Source organism: Microtus ochrogaster, chromosome 7 (assembly GCF_000317375.1).
Source record: "Microtus ochrogaster isolate Prairie Vole_2 chromosome 7, MicOch1.0, whole genome shotgun sequence".
Classification (NCBI taxonomy): Eukaryota; Metazoa; Chordata; class Mammalia; order Rodentia; family Cricetidae; genus Microtus; species Microtus ochrogaster.
Genome location: NC_022014.1, coordinates 39,644,710 through 39,665,841, shown reverse-complemented (window position 1 = coordinate 39,665,841; position 21,132 = coordinate 39,644,710). Strand labels below are relative to the sequence as shown.

The following is a 21,132-nucleotide window of genomic DNA, read 5'->3' as shown; positions in this document are numbered from 1 at the left end:
ACTTTCAATAGGGAGTTTGGGAAAGAGGATGGGGGCAGCTCAGGGTCTCCACTGCCTGGAGTAGGAGGACTCCAGGGAGCCAGTGCATTGTACATGTGTTTATGAACGTACGTGTGTGTGTGTGTGTGTGTGTGTGTGTGTGTGTGTGTGTGTGTTGTTGGGTCCAAGGGGGGGGGTCACACAAAGATGGGGACAGATCACCAAAATCTAATAAACCAGAAGTAAACTTTATTCCAGAAACCAGATTCCAGGAAAACCAGAAGCAAACTTAAAAATTAATGATAATAATAATAACAACACCACAGGGCACAGAAGCTCATCAGCTAGCTGAGACCACAGCCAGAGATGGTGTTTGTTAGGCTGTGGCAAATGGCCGGTTTCTGAACCCACTTTTTATAGTAGGGACACCAAGCATTAAGGCTGAACAAAGGAATTTTTATGATCTTGCCCCGACCGCGGGTTAGTCAAGGGAGACCCTAAGAGGGAGTGGGTTCTAACGTCAGTGGGTAACTAGGCAGCTATCCTGAAATATGTTTCAGAGGAAATTACAGTGAAAGTCACTAATTGCAAGAAAACAGATGTCTTTAGCAATTAGTCAGAAAAAGGGACTGCTAGTAATATCAGAGGGTTAATAAATTAGAATAATTGGTTCTTAGGCTGGGAACTCAGAAGATAGTAAAAAGCTTCTCACATAATCTCGAGGTAAAACTCAGATACAGATTACTTTACAATCTTCATTTTTCAGTTAAACTAATGTTTGTGCTTAGCCTATTGTCTTCCTGGGTACTTCCAGATAGTGTTTACTGAAGCCCTGTGTCTTCCCTTTGATGCTACCAGTTTCACATAGCAGGGATAATGCGTAACCCAGAGGTCATATATCTATTTCCTAAAAGTTGACTCAGCTCGTATCCGTAGGCTAGCTCTCAGTCTGCAGAGAGATGCTTTGGCCTCGTAAATAGAGCTATGGGTTGTAAAGTGAAATAACCCGCTGTTAATAGTTTAATCCTTAAGCTACTGAGGAAGCTGCTGACAGTCTGTTCTCATTCTCCTAGGCTTACAACTTTATATTTCTTTATTTTTACATTCCTATTTCTGGAATCTACGTTTTTATAGTCTCATTCCTGAATCCTTTCGTGTGTGTGTGTGTTCACATGCCTGTGCTTGTCACTGGGGAAGTGTGCTTGCTCGTGTTTTCTGTGTAGATGTGTTCATGTGTAGTTACAAACATGTTTACCCGTGTGCAAGTTTGTATGCACATGTGTCTCCATGTCTACACGCAGCCCCTGTGTTCATGTGTCCATGTGTCTGCCTGGAGCCCCTCTGTCTGTGTGTTTTGTGTTGTCATTTCTGTGTTGCACCTTAACGGAAAGGATCGCCCTTCCTTTCTAAGTTCATTTGCTTTACCAGGGATTTGCTAACGTCAGTACTCTGACACTTGACTCTGTGGCAGCCTTTTGGGGTGGAAGTGTGGCCCTAGGGCTGAGGTGGGACTTGACTGCAGATGCACAACAGCTGGGGACTCCCAGAAGACATGGGAAGGAGCTTGTGGCTAAGCTGACTTAGGGACCAAGTTCACACGTAGCAGCCAAGGTTCAGGGGTCTGGCTAGCATTTGTTCAGAGTGTCTTTGTATGCCACATTCTGACACCAGCGTTTGTCCTCATCCATGAAGGAACAACAGAGGAGGCAGACGTGGGGAGCCAGTTCTGTGCTTCTGCCTGCCAGGGGGTTACAGTGGAAACCTTCCCTTGTTTCTCCCCAGGAGCCATGGATGCTGTGGAACTTGCCAGAAGGCTGCAAGAAGAGGCCACATGTTCCATCTGCCTCGACTACTTCATCGATCCTGTGATGACTGCCTGTGGCCACAACTTCTGCAGAAACTGCATCCTGATGAGCTGTGAGAAAGGGAAGGTCAAGAAAGGGAGGAAGAGGCAGAAGGGCTGCTTCCCCTGCCCCGAGTGCAGGGAGATGTCCCTTCAGAGGAACCTGAGGCCCAACCGCCTACTGACAAAGGTGGCAGAGATGGCCCGCCAGCACCCTGGGCTGCAGAAGCGAGACTTGTGCCAGACACACCAAGAGCCCCTCAAGCTCTTCTGCCAGGACGACCAGAGCCCTATTTGTGTGGTCTGCAGGGAGGCCCAGGAGCACCGGGTGCACAGCGTGATGCCTGTGGATGAGGCTGCAAGGGAGTATAAGGTGAATGCAAGATGAGGGGCCCCCTGTCCAGGAGGAGCCTTGGCCAGCACTGGGGAAGAATGACCAGAGAGAGAGAGAGAGAGAGAGAGAGAGAGAGAGAGAGAGAGAGAGAGAGAGAGATGCTTGGAGGCCAGGCAACAGGAAGGAAATGTCCTTTGCCCCCAGGGCAAAATAGGTGTATGCCAGATGCCAGATCTGCCTATTCCCAAGGAGGGTCTAGGGTAGCACGGTTATTAGTGAGGGATGTAATTAGGTGTATAGCAAGCAAAAGTAAAGACAATGAGTAGCAGATAGAAGCAGTAGAGAAACGCAAGACTTCATCCAATGAGGTCACAACAGCAAGCTGACAACTTGGGTTGGAGACAACTGAGGGAGGAGCCTGATCAAAGGAGCAACATTGCCAAATCAGGGACTTAGAGACGTCAGCAGAGTTGACTGGGGCAGTTGAGGCAGCCAGCTGGAGTTTTTTAATTTGTTTTAACTGAGCTTTCTCTCCACGGATGTTCCTATGATGCGTTTTTTTCTATCACAGGATCAACAGCCCTAACCTCTGGAAAATGCCTTGTCTTCTAGTTGTTCTCCTGGGCACATTTTTATTCTTGGGCTATTTTGCAGTTTGCTTGTTGTTGTTTTTTTCCCCCTACTTATCACAGTTAGGGGGCCAGCCCGTCCCAGGACAAGGACTTTCAAGGACATTTTGAGACAAACATGCCCGAGAGTAAAATAGATGCAGGGCTACCCTGCTTCCAAAGCCAGCTGCTCAGTGAGTTCAAGCAGCATAGACAATTTATGAATATAGTGTATATTACAGTGATCTAACCTCCAAAACCCAGGTCAATAAAGACTCCTTTCCTCAACGTCTCATGGGCTAACTCGGGGCCCACAGCCTGGCATGGCCACTGGAGTGGGGAGCTGGAACCTTCAGTCATCCAGTTTTACTTCCTGACTGAAGGTCATTTGTTCGTGCGTGTTGTGTGCTGAACACCTCGCTGCCAAAGTGCTCTGATTTTCGTTTTGTTTTGATTCCCATTTTGTTTTGATTCCTGGCACCCAAGTGGCTAGCCCGTCTTTAAGTCCCGCTCCAGGAGTTCCATCGCCCTCTTCTGGCCTTGCCTGGAACTACATGCACATTTTTCCGGAAACACGTGCAGGCAAAATGAATTTTAAAAAATTAACCAAACTAGCCAGGTGCAGAAGTGCATGGCTATAGTTATAGCTATCTGGGAGACTGAGGCTATTTGGGGGGGGGGGACTGTCTGGTTCCCTGAGCTCCTGTTAGAGGGTCTCAGTGCAGCCTGAAAGACCACACAGTCCAGACATAAGCAGACATGGGATCCACTTACCTGAGGCCTGTGTTTGTGTATCCAGACGAAGTTGGAGGAAGACATAAAGTATCTTCGGGAGGAGGTGACGAAGACGGAGACGCTGCAAGCCAAGGGGGAAGAGAACTTAACTCAATGGCAGGTGGGTGCCCAGTGGCTGTCGTCCATCCTGTGTCTCCATATCCATCCTCATCCCATGACAGGAAGGGCCCTTTCAGGGTGGGAGGCCTCAGGGAGGAAAGGGGTTCCTGGACTCTGAAGGTTTGGTGTCTGACCTGGAATTAAGTTTACATAAGACAGGTAAGCAGGATTCTAAAAGATGATTTTAATAATAGTGAGGATGGTCCTTAAACGAAAAATGAGTCTCAGGTGATGGAGCCTGCTAGAACAAATGAAGTTGGTCAGAGGACAAATTACAGCACACCACATGTAAAAGGTTTTGTTTGTAGACAGGGTCTTCATAATTATTCAAGTTAGCCTTAAACTCGTAGGCTTAAGTGATCCTCCTGCCTCAGCCTCCCAGCTAGCTATGACTATAGCACCTCTGCACCTGGCTAGTTCAGACAATATTTTAACTCATTTTGCCTGGGTGTGTTTATGAAAAATGTGCATGCTGTACCAGACAAGGCCAGAAGAGGGCATCGGACCCCCCCCAGGACAGGACTTAAAGATGGGTGAGCCTGTATGGGTGCTGGGAAACCCTGGTCCTCTGGAAGAGCAGGCAGTGCTTTTAACTGCTAAACCATCTCTCCAGTCCCTTTTAAAGGATTTTTTAAAAATTAGTTCAGATCTTACATAGCTCTATTTCTTCTAGAACCAGGCAAATTTCTCATAAAACAAATGTGGGCTGCACCTTCGCATCTGAGAAGGGCTGCAGATGGGCCATTCCATTCCAAAGCTATCTTCTGTGTGAAGTGGGATCAGTGAGACAACAGAAAAATGACCAGTTGGTTAAAAGTCCTTTATCACTGCTGGGCAAGTGACTTCCTCCTGTTCACAGGAAATGACCTATGGGGGGGTGGGCTTGTTGGTGCACACGTGTGTGACCCCAGAACTCAAGGAGGCAAAAGCAAGATCTGTTGTTTCAAGGTCAGCCTGGACTATAGAGCCAGTTCTAGGCCACCCAGGGCTACCTGGAAAGAGCCTGTCCTAGGAAAAAAAAAAAGGAAAACAAGTACATAACGCGCGCACACACACACACACACACACACACACACACACACACACACAGTGGGGGTAGGAGAGAGGAAAGCAAGGAGGGAGGGAAGGGCCTGATTGGAAAGTTTAGCTCTTGTGGTGAAATTCTGATTTCTTAGGAGTTTTGGTCAGCTTTAGGGATAGAGATAACTCCATTCTGACGTTTAGCCTGGTCATTAGGAGCCCACTGTCCTTTTCATGACTCATGCCTGTGTCTTCCTTGAGGTGGCATGTTCTGAACCCACCCACACTAGGACACACAGACATTTGAATGTGTGAGTGCTGCCACTCAGGGTCTGATCTGTTAGGGGGTAACAAGAGATGACATGGGGACCTCTGTCAAGCCCTGATTTCCAACTTTGACCAAGAGTTCTAGGTCACCAACTGTCTAGAACTGCTGTGTGGCAACCTTGAAGGAAAGCCATCCTGTCTGGGCACATCCCACTCCCACAGGAGAAAGTGAAGGAGCACAGAGAGCGCATCCTGGAGGAGTTCCAGAAGGTGGTCCTATTCCTGGTGGAAGAGGAACGTCGGCTTCTCCAGGTCCTGAAGAAGGAGGAAGAGGATACCGTAGGGAGGCTGCAGGACAACAAGGCCTTCCTGGATAGCCAAAGCAGCTCTCTGGACCTGCTCCTGTTGCAGCTGGAGGAGCAGAGCCAGCAGGGGCCCCTCCAGATGCTGCAGGTGAGGCCAGAGGGTGCTGAGAATCCCTGGGATCTTCCCTGTGCTGCCACAACCTGTGGGTGCACCATGAGGTGGGGCATGGTCTGAGGATGTGTGCTCAGCCCAGGAGCTTGCAGAATGCATGCAGCCTGACACACAGGACGGGGCTGGGCTGGGCTGAGGGCCACCTACACATCCCATCTCAGTGCTGGACAGCAAACATCTCACAGTGCCCACCAGTAGACACACACACACAACTGAGGGAGAGACAATAAAATGCTTTTTTTTTAAAAAAAAAAAATGAGGCTGTTTTAGCCCAGAGCTCTGGAAGCCCAAGAGCATGGTACTGCCAACTGCTCTCCTCTGGTGAAGGCCTCATGACAAAAGTCAGCCAGCATCTGCCAGCGTGAATGAGGCAAGGTGACTTCTTCACCCCCTGTCATCTCCATTTACCCCGAGGGACCTGTGGCTGCCTCACCTCCTAAGGGCTCACACTGTGACTGCTCAACACTGTGACGCTAGCTGCTTGAGTCCAAAGAGGGAAAACTCAAGACCCTGCCCTCCTTATCCACAGCTTGACTTCCTGAATGGCTTCACTTATGCTCAACCTGAAAATACTGAAGGGAAAAAAAAATCCAGAAAGCAAAGAATTCTTAGGTTTTAAACTGCATGCTCTTCTGAGGATACTCAGATAAAATCCACCCAGGGCATGAACCAGTCCTTAGTTCACGGTGTCTGTGTGTTATCACCAGTAACTGTCTCAGCCGTCAAAGCTACTGTGGGGGCATGGGTTGTGGGTGTAACCTGGGTTACATGTTCCATGGGTTGTGGTCATGCACGAGTAACACTTAGTTAACAATGGCTCCGAAGCACAGGAGCAGAGAAGCTGCTAATTTATTTATGCCACGGAGATGCCTGAGCAGCCTCCTTCAAGTGAAGCTCTCTGCAGGTGGCCTGCTGGGGTCGCTTGGATGGATGGGGAGCACAGACTTACTCTGTTGTTAGGGTGGTGCTGTTCTGTTAGCATCTTCTATGCCAGACTCGCAAACGGCATTATAATACACACACACACACAAAGGCGTTGTACATACAAGGACGACTGATCCATGGCTTAGTTGCCTCAAAGGAGGTATTGGGTAAAGAGCCTGGTGGGGGGTGGCTCAGTGGTAGAGTGCTTACTTGGCAGGGGCCCTGTGGTCTGTCCCCTCTACTGCAAAGGTAAGTGGTGCAGGTTTCGCAGAACTTGTCACCTACTCTCTGCTGACCCCAGGCTTGTGACCATGAGGAGATGGTTAGCGCCTGCCAAAGGGAGCGTATGAACCTGCTATCTGGGAAGGGGCTGTCTGGAAGGGGACATGTCCCAAAGCAGTGGGCAACAGAGGTAGCTTAGAGGTAACCAGCGGAACCAGCTCTTAACTCTCCTCCCCATTGTTTGCAGGACATGAAGGACACCTTGGCCAGGTACCTTGCCGCCCTCAGTAGGGGTCGTGGTGGAGGTGGGTGAGGGAGGGCCACACGGAGAGCCAGAGAGCACATGAGCCTGTGTTCCTTGGAGGAAGGAGAGCCTCTGCGTGAAGTATCCAGAGATGGCCCTCCCCGTGGCCATCAAGACCGTGTGCCGAGTTCCAGGGCAGATAGAAGTGCTCAAAAGTTTCCAAGGTAAGCGGACACCCAGGTCTCCAATCGCGAGTCCCAGTTCCCTTGACACCGCTCCACCTTACCCGGATGCCACGTAGGATCAGAGTCACCAACTGGAGATTAGTGCCTTAAACTGTATTTAATGTCTTTCCAAGTCTGACCATCTGCTGAATTAAGCTTTCCCCAGTTATCCCCAGTGACTCACCGTCATCAATGTCCACGGGGATTTAGAGTGTGGAACCCTTAGGTAACCCCGATTCTCAGCTGGAACTGGTGGAGGGGAGGATTTTGAGTGGGTATGGAAAAGTGCCATTTGGCCACCATGCCTCATCCCCGCCTATTTTGAAGGTTCTGGCCTTCCCACCTTTGACCTTGAATGACCTCTATTTTTCTCTGTCCACCTGGACCCTCTGTAGAAGATGTGGTGCCGGACCCCAGCTCTGCGTACCCCTATCTCCTCCTGTACGAGAGCCGCCAAAGGCGGTACCTGAGCCCACCACCAGAGGGCAGCACCCCCTACAGCAAGGACCGGTTCGTGGCCTACCCCTGCGCTGTGGGACAGAAGAGCTTTTCCTCTGGAAGGCACTACTGGGAAGTGGGCATGAATCTTACCGGGGATGCACTCTGGGCCTTAGGCGTGTGCAGGGACAACGTGAGCCGGAAGGACAGGGTGCCCAAATCCCCGGAAAATGGGTTCTGGGTAGTGCAGCTGTCCAAGGGGAAGAAGCACTTGTCTCTGTTACCCGACTCCACTCCCATCACACTCACTGAGCCTCCCAGCCACATGGGCATCTTCCTGGACTTCCAGGCTGGGGAGGTGTCCTTCTACAGTGTGAACGATGGGTGTCACTTGCATAGCTTCTCCCAGGCTGCCTTCCCTGGGCCGCTGCTGCCGTTCTTCTGCTTGGGAACTCCAAAGTCGGGCCAGATGGTCATCTCCACAGTGACCATGTGGGTGAAGGGATAGAGGCTTGGAACCAGACACAGTCCCTGGGCGTGCCTTGGGTTCCCCGGAAGTCAGGGCACTTCACCACCGTGGCTACCTACCCAGGCTTTCTCTGGGAGTGCTGAGAGCCAATACCTGTGCTGGCAGGACAATTTCCTGAAATACAACCACGATTAAAATGCTCAAATTCTGAACTGACTACTGATAAGATGCTAAATGAGGGTAACTTTGGAAAGGGCCCCGACATTTCCGAGTGAACTTGCTCACCGGGCAAGTTGGTCTTCTGTTTTGTTAGCTTTGGTCTCGCCCCAAAGCTTGCTGATGTCTTGGTTCCTAGTGCCCTCTGGCCTTCGGATCCTTCACAGAGAAGGTGGAGCTCGCCCCCGCCCCCACCCCCTTAAGATGATTAGGAAGGTCTCCTCACTCCTTCCTCCAAGTGCCCGTTCCTATCATTCCCTCTCCGAAGAACACCTCGCTTCCCATTCCAGTTACAAGTTACTGGCACCCTGGCAAACGCACGCATTTCCGAAGTGGTTTTCACCGTGACCCTTCTGGACCCGCGGCCGGACACCGTTTCTCGTTTCCTATCCCTGATCTCTTCGGGTTTGCCCCCCGAACATGAGGGTGGTGTTGGGGGTGTCTGAGCGACAACAGTCCAGGGGTGCTGAGGGCTGTGGACACAGGGTGAAAGCGCAATGGGAAACCACCAACTCCATCGCCCACCGCCTGGGTGTGTTTGCACGTCCTCGGGGTCGTCCTGTGTCTCGGTACTCCTCTACATCCCTTTCCGGACCTGCGGCCAAAGTTTGCAGCCTGGGGAGCGGGAGACACCCCTGCGGAGACCTGTCACCGTGAATAGGCGCTCTAATGTGCTCCAATTAGGTCCCACCTCCAGGCCGCGTGACAAGCAGCGGCCAATCCAGGACAAAAGCGGGTTCCAAAAAAAAAAAAAGTTTCCTGCTTCCGCCACGGTTCCTCTTCCGGCGGAAGTCTGCGAGTCTAGTACAGGGCATACCCACTACACTGGAGGCCGGGAGTGTGTTCACCTGGTCCCGAGCCCGTGCCCCCTTCAGCCCCCTCAAGCGGAGTAGCCTGATCGCCGTGCACCGCCAAGAGCCTGGTCCAGGCGCTGCCACCCGCACCATGGCCGCCCCAGACTTGTCCACCAACCTCCAGGAGGAGGCCACCTGTGCCATCTGCCTCGATTACTTCACCGACCCGGTGATGACCGACTGCGGTCACAACTTCTGCCGCGAGTGCATCCGACGTTGCTGGGGCCAGCCCGAGGGCCCGTATGCGTGTCCCGAGTGCCGCGAGCTGTCGGCGCAGAGGAACCTGCGACCCAACCGCCCGCTCGCCAAAATGGCAGAAATGGCCCGGCGCCTGCACCCGCCGTCGCCAGTCCCGCAGGGCGTGTGCGCGGCGCACCGCGAGCCGCTGGCCACCTTCTGCGGCGACGACCTCTGCCTGCTGTGTCCCACTTGCGAGCGCTCAGAGCACTGGGCTCACCGGGTACGACCGCTGCAGGACGCGGCCGAAGACCTCAAGGTGCGTTCCGCCGGGTGCAACCGGTCCGTGCCTGGAGCGAAGGGAAGTCCCGTCACTGTCCCTCCTCGGGTGAGGGAGTGTAAGTTACAGTTATCCTGGTCCCGTGAGGTGGACAAGAGTGTAGCCTGTCTTTTCCCAGGATGCGACTGCACCGGCATTCCGGGAAAACCGGGTGCTGCCAGTCAGTCTTGACTGGGCTGGGAGAACTGAAGGGGCCGCTGTGGCTCTGAGATTAACAGTTTGGCTGACGTCAGAGTTGACACTCGGCCAATATGTTACCATCCCAGCATGAACTCAAGTCACCAGAATAAGCAGGCACCAAGTCTCCTTTGCTTTGGATTTCAGCACAGGGGATCGAAGCTTATAAACAGAGCTATCCCTGTGGTTTTCGTCTTGCTTGTGCCTTACCGGATTCATTGGTTCAGTGGGTTTACCTTTCTGCCACCGCAAGCCCCTTGATGGTGCTGAAAGGGATCCACATCTTTCCAGAAGTGGCATGATAAATCCTGGCAGGGCAACACTAAAACTGCTCTATTAGAAGAAGAAAAGCCTGTCCTCTTTCTTGTTAGGGTCGTTGTCTGAGCTTGACAAGCTGCCAACACAGATCAACAGGAGAAAAGTTACAGCTCAAGTAGCGTTTTCTCCTGCATAGGGCATCACAAGGAAAAAGAAAGAAATACTCAGAGAAGCCGTTACCCTAGGGCTTTTTCCAAACAGGTGGAGTTACCAGAAAGAGCCCTGGACTTCCCGGTCTCAGCACTTGTCTAGGTCTAGGAAGTAGGACACTAAAGACACAGTGTCTCCTGCAGAACTCTGCCTTCTGCCCGCCTATATCTGTGTCTGTGCAGAAGCGCTCACCTCCACCTAAACCTCACAGCACCTGGGCAGGTTTGCAAACGGGGACACAGTTTAACAGGGACACCAGGAAGTCAGCAAACGGCTTTTACCTGTGATCAGTGGCTCTGCCGTTCCTTCACTCATCAGAGCTTGGCATGGGGTCCCCTGGGCCATGCTGGCTTCCATGGCTCTGGTGACAAGTTCACTCTTTGGCTGTGGCTCCCGGGGCCATTTGTGAGTAGTAGCCAGAGGGGAGCCTCCAGTTCTGCAGTAAACTCAGAGAGGTGGGAGGAGGGTTCACATAGGTGGGAACTGGGAGCTGAGGGGAGAACCCAGGCTATCTCAGGGCAACCAGAACTTGAAGCTTTTGCTGCTGCTTCACAAGGTCACCCTGTTTAAAATGCTGTCCCTGACCTCAGCATGGATAATGGGGAAATGGGGGCAGGAGTGATGTCTCCAGTAGTTAGAGTTTACTGCTCTTCCAGATTGCCCGAGTTCAGTTCCCAGCACTGATGCTGGGCCGCTCATAGCTACCTGTAACCCGAGCTCTAAGGGGAGCTGACATGTCTGCCTTCTACAGGCATGAACACTGAGGTGTACATCCCACTTGCAGACATGTGTAATCAAGATAATAAGGATTTTTTTTTTTATGAGAAAATGGCTGGGTATGGCGGCTCATGTCTGTCCAGCTACTCAGAAGGCTGAGACAGGGAAATCAAAGTTCAGGCCCTACCTGGGTTGCAGAGTAAGTGCAAAGCCAGTACCGATGACTCAGTAAGACCCTGTCACAACATAGAGAGAGGGCTAGATGTAACTCCAGTAAGGCACTCGCTTAGCATGTGTGAGGCCCTGTGTTCTGGGAGAAAACACGGGAAAGACGTGGACGGAACCTGGATCACAAGCTGGAGGTGTACACAATGAGGGGGCCAAGTGACAAGAGAAGTTACACAGCATCTGGGACAGGCCCGGGGCTTCTGCCATAGCCCTGATCACAGCCGAGCCCAGCTGGCAGCTGGGTTCCACCTCTCCTCCCTAACTGACAGCAGGATTTCCTCCAGCACCTTGTCCAGGCCTGGAGTTGATAAGGTTTGGGTCGATATAAACAGACCCTGTTGGAGACAAACACACGCTACCCAGTTGACCTGTTCATAGGAATGCTTGCCATTCCGGGGTACACAAAACTGCAGGGACGTGGAAACGGGATCAGATCCAACCCAGACGAGGCACAGTGGGGAGGACAGGTGGGATGGGAAGTCACATCTGCATCTGGTTTGAGCCCCTGTGGTACGTTCCCACCTCTGTCTTAACCACAGACAGCTGTGGCATACAGCCCTGGAGGCTGTCCAAGGGCAAGGTGTGTCTAGTAAGGACTGCTTCCCGGCTCCCAAGTGGCCCCCTTCTTGCTGTGTTCTCCCGTGGAAGAAGCAGGAACTCTGAGATCCTATCCAGAGGGCCTTACTCTCATATCTCAGTCACCTTCCAAAAGTCTTGCTCATCACCTAGGTGATCAGGTTTTCAACCTAGGAATTTTGGGGAACACTCAAATCTTAGCCTCTGACTTGCTGTGACCCCTTATGACCACACGGGAAGAGGAGGGGGATGTGGCTTGGAGGGAGGAGGGAAGCTCAGTCTTCAGTGCCAGCTTGGTGGGTGTGTCCTGTTGAGGGAGCCTGGGTGCGCCCACCAAGCAGGGAACAAGCTGTCTACTCTGTAGAGGCCAGCAGGACTGACATAGGGTCAAAGGGCTAGAACCGAAAATAAGGAGGAACCTTGACATTTGGTAAGTTGGGGGAGGGGTAGCCTTTGTCACTAAAGGGGATACTGCCAAATCAGGAGGATACCTGCTACTGGGGAGCATTGTATCCTGCCATTATCCGGACAAATTTCATTTGGCCTAATGGGGAAGAGGTTGGTCAGGAGGGAAGAGGCAGACTTCTGTGTCTGGGCCCCCCATAGGGCCCGATGCCAGCGGGATTCTCATGGCACCGCCTGGTCTCCATCCCACCAGGGGAGGCTGGAGAAGTCACTGGAGCACCTGCGGAAACAAATGGAGGACGCGATGCTGTTCCAAGCCCAGGCTGAGGAAACCTGCGCCTTGTGGCAGGCAGGTGCTGGGTCCGGGGTGCAGGAGGGAGCATTGAGTCAGCAGCTGGATGCCAGACTAGCCCGAGACACCCTGTGGTCAGGCCGGTGTGTGTGTGTGTGTGTGTGTGTGTGTGTGTGTGTGTGTGTGTGTGTGTGTGTGTGTGTGTGTGTGATCGAGGATGCTAAAGTTTGATTCTGTCCTTCCTGGGGTCCTGACATGCTTGAGTTCAGGGTCATAGAGGGAGCAGACGTGAGGGATCCCAAGAATGGATCTGGATGGATGTTAGGAGCAGGCCAGGTATAGGGATGTCTCCCATAGTGTATTTAGGGGTCAGGGAGGTATTTGGCGTTAGCGTATCTAGCTTTGCAATGGCAGCTTGGTCTGGCTGACATCTGGGGCCTTTGTGACAGATGTTGGGTGTGGCTGGGCCCAGGAATGGATCTTGAGTCTGCGTAGCCACAGGTGGTAGATTGGAGGTCGGCTGGCTCAAGGGGTGGGTTTGGGTTGTGAATCTCGCCCAGAGTTGTTGGTGTATCTGGGCAGCCACGGATGACAGATTGGTGCGCTGTCAGCTCTTGGGGTCTAGACAGCTCCTGATGGTCTATTCTGTGTCTGATCAGCCTAGGGTGGTGGATTTGGGGTATGGGCACCCCCAAATGGTCAGTCTCTGGTCTGGCATCAGGCCTCACCCTCAGCTGTCTTTCTTGTGCCCTACAGAAGATGGTGGAGAGCCAGCGACAGAATGTGCTGGGCGAGTTTGAGAGGCTGCGCCGCCTGTTGGCAGAGGAGGAGCAGCAACTGCTGCAGAAGCTGGAGGAAGAGGAGCTGGAGGTCCTGCCACGGCTGCGCGAAGGTGCCACGAGACTTGGCCAGCAAAGCACACAGCTGGCAGCCCTCATCTCGGAGCTCGAGAACCGCTGCCAGCTGCCAGCGCTGGGGTTATTGCAGGTGAGTGGGCTGGGCGGAATGTCCGGAGCTCCATGGTACTCCCAAGGGGAATATCGGGTCCGCACCCCTCACCCCACTGCTGGGCACGCTGCTTCCTCTCCAGACACACAGGGTCTGCACCTTCCTATTGCAGGGTGAGCACGGGGCAGGCAGTGCAGCCCCAAGTCCCAGCCACTTGCCTGCCTTCTGCCTCCACCACTGGCCACACGCAGGCCTGGTATTTCCTACTGTGCTCCATGTGAGGGGGATGAGCTGGCAAAGGATTCAGAATGGGAAAGTGTTGGCGGAGCTTGTCCATAACAGACTTGAGTCTACAGAGAGCCTGGCCTGCCCGTCTTCTGTAAATATCACAGCGACTAAGACAGGTGTCCCAGCATTCTGCCACCCAACACTCGGTGTGATGAATAAAAGAAAGAGAAGTAGCCCTTGATGTCCACAGAGAGGGATGCCAGCCCCCAAGGCTCCCAGTGGGGATGTGCCAGTTCCTTAAATGAAAGGGTACAGGGTTTGTGTATCAGCTATGTACATCCTCTGCCTGCCTTCCATTGCTGCGGCTGACTGGAGAGTCTGAGTATTCAGAACACGCTCTCAACAGCTGCTGCGCCATTTTTAAGGGATAATGGGAAGGGTAAATGTCATGTGTTCAGTCCAGATGTGATTTTACTTTCAACCCTCAGTCAGTTGAGTGAACAGGCCTGAAACGAGGGCATACTGAGGCAGACTGTGAAAGGAGTCCCAGCAAAGGCTTCCCATCTTCTCAGGCTGTTCTCTGTGGACACAGCAGAGTGGATGTAGGCCAGCCCATGTACTTTGGGAGACAGGATAGGACTCGTTAGCTCAGGGGGGTGACATACGAGTAACCTGCCCCTCGCTGGTTACTCATCCTTGCTCCTGGACCCTGAGAGCTAAGTAGGACTCACACCCCAACCCTTTCACACCTTGAATGTCTGGTTGTCTTTGTGGGGTGTCGTCCCCCTCATTTTCTGCTACAGCAATGTGAGACTGGGGAGTTTGATAGGGGCTCTCGGGACCACTAGGACAAATCACTTCAGAAAAATCCTCCTCAGAAGACCTCGTGGTGGGGATTAAATTTCCATATGTATCTCACAATGTAGCCAGTCCCTTTGCACCTCGCTTCTTCTTTGATGCTTTTTTCAAAGTTATCCCCAAGATGTTTGCCTCAGTTCTGCTCCCCCTGAATCCTGGCTTCTCTTCACTTCCCCCAAACCAGAACACTCTGTCCCTCTTCCCTCTGGCGCAGGGCAGTCTAGATGACATGAACAGTGTGCAGTCAGTTCTAGGACCCTTCAACAGGCTCAGGGCCTCAATCTCCCCATTTGTCAAGTGGGCATTGATGGGATTCAGGGGGTGACTGCTGAGTGCAGCTGTGGGGGTCACCGTTGCCCTTCCTTAGGGACTTGGCTGTACTTTGTGCCACCCGACACCCCAATACCATCTCCCTGGTATGTAGATGTGGGGGTCTAAGACTGGCCCTTTGCCTTCCATGGAGGACAGAGGCTCCCTCTGGGGCCCAGGTGCTGGGTCCATAGCAGGAGGGTGGCTCACTGGGAAGAGACACCCAAGGATTTTGACCTTTACCAAGCTGTCAGATGGCTAGAGCCTGCAAAATAGAAATGTCTCTGGAAGCTCTTGAAGGGAAGACCAGGGGAACAGAGAGGAAGGAGACAGAGGCCTATGCCGGTAGAGCAGATTAAATGCACTGACACACCTCTCACCTAATGTGTGTGTGTGTGTGTGTGTGTGTGTGTGTGTGTGTGTGCGCGCGCGCGCGCGCGCGCGCGCACATGCTAAGTTCATTCAAATCTCATGCTCCTTCTCAAAGATAAATACACATTGCTGTATGTTGTTAGGGAAAGGTTTTTGTGTGTGTGTGGTGTGTGTATGCGTGCATGCGTGGGCGGTGTACCCACGATAAGGTGCTCATACTCGTGTGAGCAACTAGTAAGAGTCACTGGTCCAGACGGGAAACACGAAAAGTCAAACCCATTTGTGATTCATCAGACATGATCAGGTAACGGTTGTTAGCCACAGTCACCCTCCTGGGCTATAGGAAAACAAAATGCTGGAAGGTTTTAGGAAGAAGGGGTGACTTGGAGTTGGGGGTGCAGAGATCTGTGTGAATACCAGATTTGAATTTATTTTTGTATGTGGTGGGTTTGGCCATCCACTCGTATGTCACAGCACCAGGCTGCCTAGCTGCACCTGTGTCCCCCCCATCCTTCCCCCACTTGTACCCCACTACTGCCTGCTCCTCTTTTCCCTGGATTTTTGTAGCCTTGGCTGTCCTGAAATCCACTTTGTAGACCAGGCTGGCCTTGAACTCACAGAGATCTGCCTGCCTCAACCTCTGAGTGCTGGGATTAAAGGTGTGCAACATCACCTCCTTGCTGGGACTTTTTTTTTTTAAAGAAATTTTATTGGTTGTCACCGGGTGGTGGTGGCACCCAGCACTCTGGAGGCAGAGAGAGGTAGGCAGATCTCTGTGAGTTCAAGGCCAGCTTGGTCTACAGAGTGAGTTCCAGGATAACCAAGGCTATACAAAGAAACCCTGTCTTGAAAAACCAACAAAAAAAAGAAAAGAAAGAAAAGCAAAAAGAATTTTTTTTAAGTTTCATATGCCCTACTCCCCGCCACCCCAACATTTGTTCTTCCCTTGTCTGCTCTCTAACTCTCTTTTATTTAAATGACCCCGAGTCCGGTTTACATCGCCCATACGTGCTAGATAACCTGGCAGTCACCTAGTGAGCCCTCCCCTGTCATGCTGGACTTCCTGACTGGCTTGGTCTTGTGCGGGTAACCACAGCTGCTGTGAATTCCTGAGTCCAGTGGCATGTCAGGTCCAGAGACAGCATTTTCCCAGCATTTCTCTCCATCCTCCGCTCCCACCTGTGATGTCCCTCGTGGGGATGCCCATGCGGACAGAAATGACGCGTTGAGCATTCTCGGGACCTTGACTAGTGTTGAGGCTCTGCAATGCCTCCTGCCTTCTGCAAAGAGAATCTTCTCTAGCCAAGGTTGAGGGCAGCACTTACCTATAGATAGAAACATAAACATTTAGAAGGTGGTTTGACAAATGTCTGTCTAGCAAATCCACAGTTGTAGGTTCCCCTCTAGGGCCTAGGGCCTCCCTAGCCTTACAGGCATAAATTCCTTTGTCCTGCTGAGCAGGTCTCAAATCCAGTGAAAAAGCAGTTGGTTACCCCATAGCCTCCATGCCACTATTGTCACAGTGGGCACATCTTGCCTCATAGATTGCACTAGGATCCACCTTTGATTGAGTCCGTTGATGACCTTGGTCCTCTGACAGCTAACCACCAGGGAGGTAATTTCCAGGTCCATTCAACTTGATTTCTCTATGACCTGCGACCAAAGTGTGTGTCTTCAACAATAGAGGCTTACCTTCTATTTGTGGTTGGTAACCAAGAGCAGTAGTAAGCCTGTGTTTGGTGGTAGTGGGGGCATTTGGAGCCTCTCTGATCAATAAAAAATAGGGATGTATCTAATAGTAATTTTCGACAGACTGTATCTTGAAATACAGTTACATTCCAAGGTTTAGAGGAGGGAGGGACACAGATTGGCTGCTGACTGCAGTGCTGGTGCAGATTAGATAAACAGACACAGAAGGACGAACAAGGCGTGGGGCCAAACCGGGGCATCTGTGGGACCTTGGAGACAGTATTAGGAGAGGGGGCAGAGGACATAGTGGGCACATAGTGGGGGCACAGGGCTGGGCTCTTAGTGGGGGCCTCACCTGACACAGCACTCCCATTCATGGGGCAAACACATGTACCTGTCCTGTCCTAAGAATAGCAGGGAGTCCTGCTACATGGGATTCTGTGGACAAAGTAGGCAGTGGCCCATCATTTTCTGTGAAAGGAAGAGGCAGAGTTTGATCTGGACCTGGTCTACCCTCCAGGACATTTCTCCTCAGGCCTATGACCTGATCCCACGTGTGTGCGTGCGTGCGTGCGTGCGTGTGTGTGTGTGTGTGTGTGTCTGTCTGTCTGTCTGTCTGTCTGTCTGTCTTTGCCAAATGGGGTTGGAATGATCTGGGGAGACCCAGGATGAGGTCACAAGCCTTGGTAACAAGTGTACCCTTCCTCCCTTCTACAGGACATTAAGGACGCCCTATGCAGGTATGAGCCTGGGCAGCTGGGCAGGATTTGGGTGGGGCCCAGCTGCTGGCCCCAGGCATGAAGCTGAGCTGTCCCCTGTAGGGTGCAGGATGTGAAGCTGCAGCCTCCAGAGGTGGTGCCCATGGAGTTGAGGACCGTGTGCCGGGTCCCAGGGCTGGTGGAGATCCTGCGGAGGTTCCGAGGTAGGTGTTCAGTCCTGGGAGCAGAGCTGTCATGGATCCAATAGCTTAGAGCAGCTGTTCTAGAAACTTCCTTCTGCTTTAGACATATTACCATGCATGGCTATTTCCAAACCAAGCCTTTCTCCATCAGGCCAGCCTCACAAGACTGCCCTATTTCAATGCCACTTCCAAGACCCAGGGGTGCCCATATTTCTGTCTCCTGGCTCTTCCTCCAAAGGATTGTGAGGACAGACCCTACCTAATGTCAGATAATTTGCTAGGGTGGCTCACAAAATCCAGGAGACACTTTGCTTAGTATTAACTGTTACAAAAGCTGCAGTTAAGAAAGAGATGTGTGGTTGATCAGTGGTGATGCATGCCTTAAATCCCAGCACTCGGGAGGCAGAGGCAGGCCTATCTCTATGAGTTCAATGCCAGCCTGGTCTACAGAGCGAGTTCCAGGACAGGCTCCAAAGCTACAGAGAAACCCTGTCTCAAAAAACAAACAAACAAACAAACAAAAACCAAAAAAACAACAAAAAAGAGATGCGTAGACCAGGCTGGAGGATAGGCACGGAGCCTTCCGTCCTTACTGGACACTTCCCACCTGGCACCTTGATGAGCTCCCACCTCAGTATCTCCTTGGACCCCCACCTTTAAGGAGTTTTGGGGGAGGCTCTGTTCTGTGGGTACAGTGTGCCAGATCATTATGAGCAAACTTGACTCCTGCCTCCTCTCCTCTCCTGGAGCCCGTGAATGAGGCTGAAGTGCACATTCTTCTGTCCCACAGCTGGCTGTGGTGACCAGCCCCCTCCTGACATCATCAGCAGGCCCCACCTGAACCATCTTAACAGCAGAAGTTCAGGTGTGATGTAAGGGACCATTACGACTGGCAGAGCGTGTTGTCAGGCCTTCCAGGAGCCAGGGATGGACTCTGTTGCTAAGCCTTGGTTGTCCAAGGGACCGCTGCCCTTGGTTCAAGTCAAAGGTCGATGGGGGTGGGGGCACAAGAGGCCCAGAGGTAGGTAGACTAGAAGTCCCCTGAGACTGTGGTCCGGGAAGTTCCTGAGCCTGTCCCTGTTAGAATCCTACAGGGCCCAGGGTGCCACTGCCACCCAAACCCAGTCCTCCATTGGGAAATGAAAGAAAAAAAAAAAACAAACGTAAAAAGTGGTCAGGACTTGGGGGAACAGAAGGATCTACACTTCAAGGTCACCCTCGACTGTGTAGTAAGCAAGCAGTCAGAATGCCCTCTCATCATCAGAAGTAAATGTGGGTCTAGTTTCTAGAACATTCTGGATAAAGATAGAGTAGGTGTTTTTTTCCAGGGAGGTGAAGTTCTTCACTGGGGATAGTTAGTTCAACCTGAGGCTCCAGCCAACATTCAGGGGAGGGTTTGGCTGATTGCCAGAGCGGATGGGGGCTGACTTGGGAGTGTGGTTGACCTCGGGCTTCTCCGCAGGGGACATAACTCTGGACCCAGACACTGCCAACCCGGAGCTGGTCTTATCTGAGGACCGGAGGAGTGTGCAGCGTGGTGACCAGCGGCAGGCCCTGCCTGACAGCCCGGAGCGGTTTGACCCAGGCCCCTGCGTGCTAGGCCAGGAACGCATTACCTCTGGCCGCCATTACTGGGAGGTAGAAGTTGGGGACCGTACCAGCTGGGCGCTTGGTGTATGTAAAGAAAATGTCAACAGAAAGGAGAAGGGGGAGCTGTCAACTGGCAACGGGTTCTGGATTCTGGTGTTCCTGGGGAGTTTCTATAATTCCACCGAGCGGGCCTTCTCCCCCCTACGGGATCCTCCCAAGCGTGTGGGGATCTTCCTGGACTATGAAGCTGGTCATCTCTCCTTCTACAGTGCCACAGATGGGTCGCTGCTGTTTATTTTCCCTGAGACCCCCTTCTCAGGTACACTCCGGCCCCTCTTCTCACCTTTGTCTAGTAGCCCGACCCCTATGACCATCTGCAGGCTGATAGGTGTACCTGGGGACACCCTTGGTCCCCAGTGACCCAGACAGTCTAGAGAAGTCCCTTCACCTCTCCTGGTCCCTTGCCCTGACCACGCAGAGGCCCAGGAGACAGACGATGTCCTGTGAGTATTAGGAGATGCACACAGTGCCTTTCTGACCACACGTGGGGATCACAAGTTCCCGGTGGGGATCACAAGTCCTCAGGCTCAGAGACAGGAAGAGTCGGAGTACACTGGGCTGGGCTCTGTCCTCAGGGTGGGAATCCTCTCCACCACTGATGGCACTTAGTGCCAACAGCCCTCACCAAATCACTAAGTCCCATGTGTCACCAGCACCTCTGACTCAAGGTTCCAGTGATGTGATGGGCTTTTCCAGAAGTAATCCAGGCCTGTCCACACTGCTGTGCCAAAAAGCGTGCCACGCCATCCCTGAAATGAACTAGGCAAGGTTAGGTAGGGAACCAGCTTCAAGCCCACCAGTGTCTCAGGATTTGGTCCAGTAAATGGAAGGGCTGCTCAGAGTCCTTACCATGGTGGGTGTGGCCACAGGGAAGGATGAGCAGGCAGCAGCCTGGCCCCAGAGATGGAAGTCTGCTGGGGGCGGATCCTAAAGGAGTCCACCTTTGTATTCAGCACAAAAGGGGCTCAGACATGGAACTCAAAAACAACACTTGAACACACCCTTCTGTTCTGAGACTTGCCTGGTTTTGCCTTCAGAGGGGCTCCCCTGGCGTCTGGCTAGCTTTGGTACACTGCCCGAGGCTGCCTGCCTTGCAGAGTGAGCCACAGACTGCTTTCGTGTTACACTTCGGGGAGTTTTAGCTTTTATTTATTGAAAGGGAAACATTTAAATAAACGGTTATCTGGAACAGTGTCCTCTGCTTATCCTGTGGGTAAAATAACCAGGACCTTGATTGGTAAGGTGGCTCAGCGGATAAAGGCACATGCTGCTTTGGCAGAGTTTGAACTGACTTTGATTTCAGTTCCCAGGTTGGGCAGCTCACAACTGCTTCTAACTCGGCCTCCCAGGAATTACACATCTGGCTTCTGAGGGCATCTGCTTAAAATCCTCTCTTACACACACAGTTAAAAAGCAAAAGAAAAGCCGGGCGGTGGTGGCGCACGCCTTTAATCCCAGCACTCGGGAGGCAGAGGCAGGCGGATCTCTGTGAGTTCAAGACCAGCCTGGTCTACAAGAGCTAGTTCCAGGACAGGCTCCAAAGCTACAGAGAAACCCTGTCTCGAAAAAAACAAAACAAAACACAAAAAGGCAGGCGTGGTGGTGCATGTCCCTGACCCCAGCACTTGGGGTACAGAAAGCACGCAGACCTCTGAGTTTGAGGCCAGGCTGGTCTATAGAGAGTTCCAGGCCTGCCAGGGCTACATGTGAGACCTGGTCTCTAAACAAATAAGAGCATAAGTAAGAAAAGACAACTGGCCGGGCGGTGGTGGGGCACACCTTTA

General features: G+C 52.3%; 2 protein-coding genes and 1 long non-coding RNA gene across 3 annotated transcripts; 2 read left to right on the top strand and 1 right to left on the bottom strand.

Annotated features, from left to right (window-relative positions):
* Positions 1 to 322: 322 nt before the first annotated feature.
* On the top strand, positions 323 to 8,807 carry Trim17 (tripartite motif containing 17). The gene is made up of 6 exons (XM_013347459.2): positions 323 to 2,195; positions 3,564 to 3,659; positions 5,168 to 5,398; positions 6,816 to 6,838; positions 6,933 to 7,036; positions 7,432 to 8,807. Exons 1-6 carry the CDS (start codon positions 1,767 to 1,769, stop codon positions 7,980 to 7,982), a joined length of 1,434 nt encoding a protein of 477 aa, XP_013202913.1. The 5' UTR covers positions 323 to 1,766; the 3' UTR covers positions 7,983 to 8,807.
* Positions 1,842 to 7,775, bottom strand: LOC113456349. Its single transcript, XR_003377174.1, has 3 exons — positions 7,628 to 7,775; positions 3,539 to 3,792; positions 1,842 to 1,894 (listed from the first exon to the last, which is right to left on the bottom strand). It is a non-coding gene; the product is annotated as an uncharacterized LOC113456349 (long non-coding RNA).
* A 74-nt stretch (positions 8,808 to 8,881) lies between the features above and the next one.
* Positions 8,882 to 20,528, top strand: Trim11 (tripartite motif containing 11). Its single transcript, XM_005349988.3, has 6 exons — positions 8,882 to 9,509; positions 12,355 to 12,450; positions 13,150 to 13,380; positions 17,515 to 17,537; positions 17,619 to 17,719; positions 19,161 to 20,528. The coding sequence occupies exons 1-6, from the start codon at positions 9,105 to 9,107 to the stop codon at positions 19,706 to 19,708; spliced, it is 1,404 nt and encodes a 467-aa protein (XP_005350045.1). The 5' UTR covers positions 8,882 to 9,104; the 3' UTR covers positions 19,709 to 20,528.
* The last annotated feature ends 604 nt before the right edge of the window (positions 20,529 to 21,132 follow it).

Coding starts and splice junctions, on each gene's coding strand:
- Trim11 (XM_005349988.3), top strand. CDS start 9,105: ATGGCCGCCCCAGACTTGTCCACCAACCTCCAGGAGGAGGCCACCTGT. Junction 12,451..13,149: donor AAACCTGCGCCTTGTGGCAG/GCAGGTGCTGGG, acceptor TGTGCCCTACAG/AAGATGGTGGAGAGCCAGCG. Junction 17,720..19,160: donor GATCCTGCGGAGGTTCCGAG/GTAGGTGTTCAG, acceptor GCTTCTCCGCAG/GGGACATAACTCTGGACCCA.
- Trim17 (XM_013347459.2), top strand. CDS start 1,767: ATGGATGCTGTGGAACTTGCCAGAAGGCTGCAAGAAGAGGCCACATGT. Junction 2,196..3,563: donor AGGCTGCAAGGGAGTATAAG/GTGAATGCAAGA, acceptor TTGTGTATCCAG/ACGAAGTTGGAGGAAGACAT. Junction 7,037..7,431: donor AGTGCTCAAAAGTTTCCAAG/GTAAGCGGACAC, acceptor GACCCTCTGTAG/AAGATGTGGTGCCGGACCCC.